This window comes from Nycticebus coucang, chromosome 8 (assembly GCF_027406575.1).
Source record: "Nycticebus coucang isolate mNycCou1 chromosome 8, mNycCou1.pri, whole genome shotgun sequence".
NCBI lineage: Eukaryota > Metazoa > Chordata > Mammalia > Primates > Lorisidae > Nycticebus > Nycticebus coucang.
This window is the reverse complement of record NC_069787.1, coordinates 41249842-41260773: the sequence shown is the minus strand read 5'-3', so window position 1 is coordinate 41260773 and position 10932 is coordinate 41249842. Positions and strand designations below refer to the sequence as shown.

General features: G+C 38.0%; 1 protein-coding gene across 1 annotated transcript in view; it reads right to left on the bottom strand.

Annotated features, from left to right (window-relative positions):
- Positions 1 to 2031: 2031 nt before the first annotated feature.
- The window catches only part of CFAP20DC (CFAP20 domain containing), a 360272-nt gene continuing 351371 nt past the window's right edge, over positions 2032 to 10932 (bottom strand). The window contains exon 17 of the mRNA XM_053599624.1: positions 2032 to 3127. Coding sequence (XP_053455599.1) covers positions 3015 to 3127 — 113 coding nt within the window. The 3' untranslated portion in view covers positions 2032 to 3014. The remainder of the gene's footprint in view (positions 3128 to 10932) is intronic.

Here is a 10932-nt window from a genome sequence, read left to right as displayed (position 1 = left end):
GAAGCAGAAAGAGGGATGGAGGGAGGAGGGTGGGGCCTTAGTGTGTGTCACACTTTATGGGGCAAGACATGATTGCAAGACTTTACCTAACAATTGCAATCAGTGTAACTGGCTTATTGTACCCTCAATGAATCCCCAACAATAAAAAAAAAAAAAGATATCCTAAGAAATAGGTACAAACATAGAGGCTCTCAAAAGAGAGTTCATGTTACTGAGGAGCACGATGTTAGAGCTTAAAAAAATATCTCTCACAAGACTGGCAAGCACAAACTATTAAGATGACTTTCTAATCTAGAGGCTAAAAGTATTAGAGACTTTTAGTACAAATCAGCTTTGTGCATATAACAGCAGAGGCCTGCAGATGGTACCAAAATGAGACACCATCAAATTGCAAATGGGGCCTGGGGGGGAAGTGAGTGAGCCTCAGAGCCTGCGTCCAAATATCAGGGAACCTGTGACCTAGGTGTGCTCCCTCACCCCTAAGGATGGTAGGCGGCAATCCTTCACCTGGATAACAGTCGCCCTGTGATTCTTTCCGTGCCTTTGACTTATTAACTAAAAGACAAATGACATTAATTTCATACTGAGGCATGTACACAGGAATGCCCTAGAATTTGCAGACTCTTACACTGTTAACTATTTTCCAAGTTCACTGCCATATTTCAATATTTACATTTAATAATTTTCCAGTTTTGAGAGATGTAAATATTCTAAAAGCTCCACAATTTACATATAAATAATTTATGATCAGCACCTGAAATTATTAGAAAAATAAACTGAGTTTATTTTTATACAGAAGTATAATTTTTAAAGGATTTAGGAACTATTAGTATCAGGTAGATACTGTCTTTAAAAACCTATTGCTTGATAAGAGAATACAGTATGTTAACTTTTTTCATGAAGTTGTATTTCAGGCTTTTCAGAGTTTCATTCTTTTGATTAATAAACTTTACTTTTCATATTTAAAAAAAAAAAAAGATGATGAGCATTTTTTCATATGTCTGTAGGCTATGTGCCTGTCTTCTTCAGAGAAGTTTCTCTTCAAGTCCCTTGCTCAGCCTGCGATGGGATCACTTGTTCTTTTCTTGCTTACACGTTTGAGTTCTCTGTGGATTCTGGTTATTAAACCTTGGTCAGAGACATAACCTGCAAATATCGTCTCCCATTCTGAGGGCTGTCTGCTTGCTTTACTTACTGTGTTCTTGGCTGTGCAGAAGCTTTTGAGTTTGATCAGGTCCCAGTAGTGTATTTTTGAAGCTGCTTCAATTGCCCGGGGAGTCCTTCTCATAAAATATTCGCCCAGACCGATTTCTTCAAGAGTTTTCCCTGCATTTTCTTCTAGTATTTTTATAGTTTCATGTCTTAAGTTTAAATATTTAATCCAGTGAGAGACTATCTTAGTTAAAGGTGAAAGGTGTGGGTCCAGTTTCAGTCTTCTACAGGTTGCCAGCCAGTTCACCCAGCACCATTTGTTAAATAGGGAATCTTTTCCCCACTGAATGTTTTTATTTGGCTTGTGAAAGATCAAATAATGATAAGTAGCTGGGTTCATCTCTTGGTTCTCTATTCTGTTCCATACATCTACCTCTCTGTTTTTGTGCCAGTACCATGCAACTAATATAAACTTCTAATTGATTCTTTTATTTCTAGGGATGATCCTGAGACTATTTAAAGCAGGAACAAGGCCTTCTAAGTCCTATTCCAAATCAAGATATTGCAACTCTTTTATCATTCTGCCATGCTTTGTGAAACCTCATTTATTCCTTTTCATTTTGTAAGTATAAAGATTTTGTAGAGAAATTCATAATGAAGGAATACTTTATGAACAACAGGATTAAAAGCTTAACAAACACAAACATAGCTCTAAATAATGTATGATCCTTTGAATGGGAGTCCAAATCTACTCCTGAAAAAGAGCTTTTATTTCCTCTATCAAGCAACATTAAATGAAATTATAGCACTACCATTAAATCCAACTGTACACCAATAATTTCTTATTTCCATTGGTACTCTTTATTAAAAAATCTTTATTAAATAACAAAATACACCAGATAACATAATAAGTACTTCCTCGAGCTCAATATTAATATAGTTGGCACACAATTCAAGGCTGTCTATTCTGAATGCAGGAAGCACATGACTTTTCCCTTGTGATATAGCAAGCAGAGTTACACTGACATAACCTTAAAGACCAGAGAAAGCCTTCAAGTTTTTTTCAGGCCTTACAGAAGTGGTGAGGTGTGGGGGATGTTCAAATGGGTGACTTCTTATTAAATCTATGGAACTAGATGTGGACCATATTATTAGAATTCAGAGATAATTGGTAAAAGATTGAAAAAAAGAGAAAAGCACAGCACTAAGAAGCTTAAGTGATTAACGATGTGATCTTTGGCAAACTCTGATTGAACTATAATGAAATGGAAGTAGTGGGGCTACTGACAATAAAATGTGATCACAAAATCTAACTGGTTCATGATGTCTCCCTTTGTAAGAGTCTGAGGAAAGGGAAATACAATTTAGGAATACTCTGGTAAAGAAAGTGGAGTGAGTAAACAAAAAGCAGTTTAACAGGTATTTTGACAATCATACTTTATTTTTAATACAAATATGTAATAAAATAAAAGGTACTCAGATATCTTTTAAACAAGAATGTTTTCTGTATATCAAACCATCATTTATAGATTAACACTGCAAAAATTTGAATGAATAACTCTTAATTCATGTAAAGTTATATGAAATAAAAAAATTATATGTAGGATGTGAATGAACAAACAAGAACCAATTCAAAGTGCTAAAATCTTGTCTCTGTATTAATTCCTTCAGTTTCAAAATCATATACATCTATAAAAAAGTAAGTATTCTTAGCATTGAATATTATTTACAAAATTAATCCATTTCTCTCAGTTACTGTTGATTCTCTGAGTCTGCCCAATGCACAAATCGTAGTGACTCCCAACTGCTATCGTGCTCCGAATGGGGGGGTGGCCATTCTGTGCCCTGAAAGGAGGGATTGATTACACCAACTCGTAGTATTTCCCAGTCTGGGGGTCAAAATAACAGTTCAGACATGGGTCATATAACAGAGTCAGCACTTCCTCATCCTCTTCCACACTCAGGTCTTCTTCACCTGTGGGGAAGGGGAACCATAGATACGTTAGCTGCTGGCCAGGCCGGAATTTCTAAACTGTCACATCAGAAGGGCAATCAAGCAGGAAGTGCCATCTCTCCCGAGGGATTTTCTTTATTGAGGTAGAACGTTTAGGCTGGAGAGGAGGAACACTGTGGAAGTGATGAGACTTAGTACAGGCAGTGCAAGGTAGAGAAGAAACACTGATTAGAAGGACCAGTTTCATGATAAAGTAAATATAAACTGTATGTGTGGAATTGGTAGGGAGGGGAAAGACAGAGAGAGGGCCACAAGGCTCAAGCGTTATCCCACTAGGACTAGGAAGCTTGAGCAGGATTCAAAATGTAATGATTACAGTTCTAAACTTCTTCCTGGGCCAGAGCTGTATAAAATGCAAAAGGGTAAATATTAAACGATAAAATATAGAACTCGATCTCCATACACATCCTAAAAAGGCTACTAAAAATGTGACTTAAAATAATAGGAGAATACACATAAAAAGCAAAATGTCAGGTGGCCTGTAGTTTTAATGGTAGAAAAGTCTACCAAATTTGCTGGGGATATGAACATAGTTTGATGCTTTTTTCTTGTGACATCCATTTAGAAGGCCTGGATGGAGAGAACTAGTCATTGTTAAGACTTAGTTGGTTTCCAACAAATGGCATGAAAAGAAAAACAAAACAAAACAAAACTATTTTACAAAGTTGTTTCTCAGCACCTTTTATGTGCCCAGTGTTGTGCTAAGTACTTTAGTATTCACAAGTTCTGAGTACTTCTGAAAGTCCAGGTAAAGAGTTCAGTGCCAGAAAGCTCAAGTTCTCCCCAGGTGACTGAAACAACTCCCTTCTCTCTTCATTAGCACAGGCAGGTAAGGATCAAAGAAAACAGCCTCTAGGCTGTGAGCTCACTAGCACTAGTCTCAGAAGAGCTGAATGGTGGACACAGAACAGAGCTCACCCATAACAGAGGCTCAATAAGAATAGAGTGTTTCTTGAAGGTGTGAATAAAAGCCCCTAGGGCACTGCCCAGAGTAAGGGAAGGTGTTGGTGTTGGTAATGGGCTGGATAAGATGGTAATGGTTCCATTACCAAATCAGACTAAGCTGGTGCTTGGACAATGTTAGGATACTGACAAATGTGAGTTAAGTCCAAGGGTGCCCAGATGGTGAAGTGGGGATTCATACAGTACCACAGCCATTCTTCTAACCATCAAAATACATTTAACACAATCTTTCCATGAGCCAGGCACTGAGCTAGCTGTTGGAAACATATGATTATAAGAAATAGGCCCTGTTCTCTTCCAGTGTGCAGAAAGTGGGTAAAACATGCAACTGGAAGACTCTTATGAGCTGAGTGCAGTGCTGATAATCCTGAAAATGTGGAGTTTAACTGAGGAATGATTATGTCCATTGTGCCTGCTAACACCTCAACCAGCCAACCCCTCAAGCATTTAGAAAACATTTTCTCATGCAGTAGCTCATTTGAGCTACTTGTGACCCTGTGAAATAGGCTGGAATTATCAGGTTCATTTTCTTGATGAGGAGACTGGGGTCTGCAAAGTAAAATAGCTCACCTGAAGTTACTTGGTGAATTAGAGGTGGAATTGGGGACAAACCCTTAGTTTTCAGACTATCAGTCAGTTCAATGTTCTTTCTGTTTCTTTTAAGAGGGTGTATAACTCATTTAATTGGGAGCTGTTATATTACAGGAATGTGAACACAGGAAGGAATAATAAAAAATTGAAAGATGTCTAAAAGTTAAGTAAAATCAGGTATGGAAACTAGAAACTTGATTTGTCATAGTTCAAAAACTATTGGCAAAGATGGGAGAGTCCATGTGGGAGGGCGGAAGCACATAGCTCGGTAGAGAAGCTTGATAGAAGTCACAGCAGCCCTCTGACTTCAAGTATTTGAAGGGTGGCATATGAGTAAGGAATGAAGAAGATTCTGCGGGCTTCCAGGAGAAAGCAATAGGATAAATAGGTGAAAGCTAAGGCAGGGGCATATTTTGGGGGTTAACACAGGAAGAATTTTCTAAGTATAAGAGCTGACTAGCAAATGGCACATGTACTCCAGGGAGGGTGAAGTGGAGACTGGGGCAACCATTCGTGCAGAACTTCTTAGATGAATCCTGCATAGGATGGGGACTAGATCCAATGATTCCTATGGTGCTTTTGATGAGCTTCTGTGACTCCTGGCTGCAGTGACTTTGCTAACAACCACATTAACGTGGTAGCTAACCTGAGCATCCCATACAGTTTTCTAATTACGAGCAGGAACACAGGAGGAAGGCTGCCTTTCCTGTGTTTTCTTCTGTTGCTATATGATTGGTTCTCAAGGCTTAGCTTCCGCTCTTCTTCCTCTAAGTAGGAGAGGTTGGAATTGCTCTTCAAGTGGTCATTTTATGTCAAAGATGACCCCTTTAGGTTACTTCTGTACATCAAAGGAGAGTGTGCATGTCCTTTATTTTCAGATATTCAAACCATCACCTCTTTAATATTTGGGCTACTTCAGAGATCTGATCCAAATGGTTTATCAGTAAGTATCTACTGTGCGCCTGCTACATGACTGAGCCAGGCCCAGTCTAGTTGGGAATGTGACACACACATGAAATATATTAAATTGGGAGTTGCCACTGCAGAGTTTCTAGAAACACTCATGGGGGGTGGTCTAGAGCCCAGTACAGCTGGGGATGATGGGAGCTCTGCTGTTTATTACCTGAATGATGGTAGGCCAGCTGCCATTATAAAATGGAATAACATGGCTGGGCTCATGGTGGCTCATGCCTGTAATCCCAGCACCTTGGGTGGCCAAGGTGAAGGGGGAATTGCCTGAGGCCAGGAATTTAAGATCAGCCTAGGCAATATAGCAGGACCCTTTCTCTATCCAAAAAAAAAACAAGATAAAATGCCTATTGCATGGGATTTTATAGAAGATTAAATTGGACACTGGTATGATAATATGCATAGCACAGTATAATAATATTGTTTAATAAATGATAGTTACTATTATTAGTAAGGATAAATATGTATAATAAAATAAATCATGAACTATAGGATGTAATATTTTTAGTAACTCAGAACACAATACTGACATAGCCTAAAGTATGAAGAAAAGGCTTCATAGATGCAGGAAATATGACATTTGGGCAATGGAGTCAGACAGACCTGGCCCAGTTCCCATTTCTACTACATAAAGGCTGTGGGACATTGAGAAAATTCATTACTCTGGGCCTCAGTTTTCTTATGTAAAGATGATAATAGTATCTGTCACTGTTCCTATGAGGACTAACTATGACAACATTCAGCACACACACAGTGAATACTCAGTAAATGTTGCTGTTATAATCATCATCATGAGAAACAGAGGATGCCCGAGCAAGACAGAATGAGGATATATTCATTTATACTTTATTCCCTACCCCCAAACTGTATCTGCTTTAGGTTTTAGTACAAAAAGAAAAAAAAATAGTGGATCTGAACGAAATAAAAAGCCCTTAACTAGTTTTACACAGGACATAACAGTGAGTTCTTGTTTAAATCAAAAAAGTTCCTATACCAAAAACCATGTATGTGGAGAGTGGGACTTGAGGTGGCAGGGCCCCCACAGCCGAGGGAACATTCAGGGAATGTATCCCCAACTGCTTCTCCTCCTTTCACCAAACAACCATATTCCTTTCTTCATGCTCCCCCTGCCAGAAGTCAAGTAGCTCTTTCTTTGTCTAGTTAATTTTTAGGAACTATGCAGAGATCCTTGTGATGTTCCCTTTTCACTTCTTATCATATGGTAACAAAGCTGAGTAGAAACCATTAACAGGATAATTTGTCTTTATTAAAGTTATTTACATTTTCTAATCAAACTGTAACACCAAAGGTATGTCTTTTGTCTATGCTACTTCCCCCTGGACAACCCTATACAGATACTATAAAATAAAGCTGATTTTGTGCTTTGGAGCTGGCTGCAGCCATCAGCTCAGTCAGACCTCCCGATCCTGATCCCATCTTTCCTCTCTGTGTCTTCTCTTGTGTTGTATTTTCCTCAATCCCTGCCTTCCCCATGCTGGTTTGTGAAACATGTATGTTTTATTTATTTATTTATTTTTTTATTTTTATTAAATCATAGCTGTGTACATTAATATGATCATGGGGCACCATACACTTGGTTCATAGATCGTTTGACACATTTTCATCACATTAGTTAACATAGCTTTCATAGCATTTTTTTAGTTATTTTGCTAAGACGTTTACATTCCACATTTACTAGGATTCACATATACCCTTGTAAGATGCACTGCAGGTGTAATCCCATTAATCCCCCTCCCTCCACTTACCTCCTCCTCCCTACCCTCCCTTTCCCCCTTCTCCCTATTCTTAGGTTGTAACTGGGTTATAGCTTTCATGTGAAGGTCCTACATTAGTTTCATAATAAGGGTGAGTACATTGGGTACTTTTTCTTCCATTCTTGAGACACTTTGCTAAGAAGAATATGTTCCAGCTCCATCCATGTAAACATGAAAGAGGTAAAGTCTCCATCTTTTTTTAAGGCTGCATAATATTCCATGGTGTACATATACCACAGTTTATTAATCCATTCGTGGATCGATGGGCACTTGGGCTTTTTCCATGACTTAGCAAATTATGAATTGGGCTGCAATAAACATTCTGGTACAAATATCTTTGTTATGGTGTGATTTTTGGTCTTCTGGGTATATGCCCAGTAGAGGGATTACAGGATTGAATGGCAGATCTATTTTCAGATCTCTAAGTGTTCTCCATATCTCTTTCCAAAAGGAATGTATTAATTTGCATTCCCACCAGCAGTGCAAAAGTGTTCCCTTTTCTCTACATCCATGCCAACATCTCTGGTCTTGGGATTTTGTGATATAGGCTAGTCTCACTGGAGTTAGATGATATCTCAAAGTAGTTTTGATTTGCATTTCTCTGATGATTAAAGATGATGAGCATTTTTTCATATGTCTGAAGGCCATGCGCCTGTCTTCTTCAGAGAAGTTTCTCTTCAAGTCCCTTGCCCAGCCTGCGATGGGATCCCTTGTTCTTTTCTTGCCAATGCGTTTGAGTTCTCTGTGGATTCTGGTTATTAAACCTTTGTCGGAGACATAACCTGCAAATATCGTCTCCCATTCTGAGGGCTGTTTGCTTGCTTTACTTACTGTGTTCTTGGCTGTGTAGAAGCTTTTTAGTTTGATCAAGTCCCAATAGTGTATTTTTGAAGCAGCTTCAATTCCCCGGGGGGTCCTTCTCATAAAAAACTCGCCCAACCCAATTTCTTCAAGGGTTTTCCCTGCACTCTCTTCTAGTATTTTTATAGTTTCATGTCTTAGGTTTAAATCTTTAATCCAGTGAGAGTCTATCTTAGTTAATGGTGAGAGGTGTGGTTCCACTTTCAGTCTTCTACAGGTTGCCAGCCAGTTCACCCAGCACTATTTGTTAAATAGGGAATCTTTTCCCCACTGAATGTTTTTAATTGGCTTGTCAAAGATTAAATAATGGTAATTAGCTAGATTCATCTCTTGGTTCTCTATTCTGTTCTAGACATCTACTTCTCTGTTTTTGTGCCAGTACCATGCTGTTTTGATCACTATTGATTTGTAGTATAGTCTGAGGTCTGGTAGCGTGATTCCTCCTGCTTTGTTTTTATTCCTGATCTGAGTGGAAATGATTCCAATTTAACTCCATTCAATATGATATTGGCTGTGGGTTTGCTGTAGATGGTCTCTATCAGTTTAAGAAATGTCCCTTCTATACCAATTTTCTTAAGTGTTCTGATCACGAAGGGATGTTGGATGTTATCAAAAGCTTTTTCTGCATCGATTGAGAGAATCATATGGTCTTTGTTTTTTAATTTGTTTAATTGCTGAATTACATTTATGATTTACGTATATTGAACCAGCCTTGAGACCCTGGGATAAAACCGACTTGGTCATGATGTATGATTTGTTTGGTATGTTGCTGGATTCTGTTTGTTAGAATATTGTTGAATATTTTTGCATCTATATTCATTAGTGATATTGGTCTATAATTTTCTTTTCTTGTTGGGTCTTTTCCTGGTTTGGGGATCAGGGTGATGTTTGCTTCATAGAACGTGTTGGGTAGTCTTCCTTCTTTTTCTACGTTTTGGAACAGGTTGAGTAATATAGGTACTAATTCCTCTTTAAAGGTTTGGTAGAATTCTGACGTAAAATCATCTGGTCCCGAGCTTTTCTTTTTGGGGAGATTTTGTATGGTTGATGTTATTTCCCAACTTGATATGGGTCTGTTCAACATTTCCACTTGATTCTGGTTAAGTCTTGGAAGGTGACGTGCTTCCAAGTAACGGTCAATTTCCTTTAGATTTTCGTATTTCTGAGAGTAAAGTTTCTTGTAATATTCATTAAGGATTTTTTGGTTTTCTGAGGAGTCTGTTATTTCATCTTTGTTATTTCTGATTGATGAGATTAGAGATTTTACTCTTTTTTTTCCTGATTAGGTTGGCCAAAGGTTTATCTATTTTGTTGATCTTTTCAAAAAACAAGCTTTTTGATTTATCCATCCGTTGTATTATTCTTTTGTTTTCAATTTCATTTAGTTCTGCTCTGATTTTGGTTATTTCTTTTCTTCTACTGGATTTGGGGTTGGAGTGTTCTTCCATTTCCAGTCTCTTGAGATGTCCCATTAAGTTGCTTACTTCCTCTCTTTCCGTTCTCCTGAGGAAGGCTTGCAGTGCTATAAATTTCCCTCTTAGAACTGCCTTTGCGGTGTCCCAGAGGTTCTGATAGTTTGTGTCTTCATTGTTGTTTTGTTCCAGAAATTTGGCAATTTCCTTCTTGATCTCATCTCTGACCCAGCTATCATTCAACATACAGTTATTTAACTTCCATGTTTTTGTATGTGTATGCAGATTCCTGTTGTAACTCATCTCAAGTTTTATTCCATGATGGTCTGAGAAGATGCACGGAATAATTTCTATTCCTTTAAATTTACTGAGGTTAGACTTGTGACGTAAGATGTGATCGATTCTGGAGTAAGTTCCATGGGCTGAAGAGAAGTATGTGTATTCAGTTTTGTTGGGATGAAATGTTCTGTAGATGTCTGCTAAATCTAAATGCTGGATGGTTAAATTTAAATCTAAAATTTCTTTATTCAGCTTTTTGTTGGAGGATCGATCCATAACTGCCAAAGGAGTGTTAAAATCTCTGACTATTATTGAGTTGGAGGAAATCAAGTTGCTCATGTCTGTTAGAGTTTCTCTTATAAATTGAGGTGCATTCTGGTTGGGTGCATAGATATTAATAATTGAAATCTCATCATATTGAGTCTTACCCTTAATAAATATGAAGTGACCATTCTTGTCCTTCCTTACTTTTGTTGGTTTAAAGCCTATTGTATCCGCAAATAAAATTGCAACTCCTGCTTTTTTCTGGTTACCATTTGCCTGAGATATGGATGACTATCCTTTCACCCTGAGTCTGTATTTGTCTTTTAAGTTAAGATGCGACTCTTGTATGCAACAAATGTTTGGCCTGAGTTTTTGTATCCAGTCAGCTAACCTATGTCTCTTTAGAGGGAAGTTTAAGCCATTCACATTAATAGAGAGTATTGATCAGTTTGGTGAAATTTGGGGTATTGAGTTTTTCGAAAGTCCAGTGGGCATTTTTAATCCTTTTGCCACTGTGGAGGTTGGAGTTTGATCAGAAGTTTCTGAGTGAGTTTACTTTTGTAGTAGAGGATTGGGTTGGTTATTATGGAGGATAGGTCTGAGAATATCCTGAAGAGCTGGTTTGGTTATGGCAAATTTCTTTAGCATATGT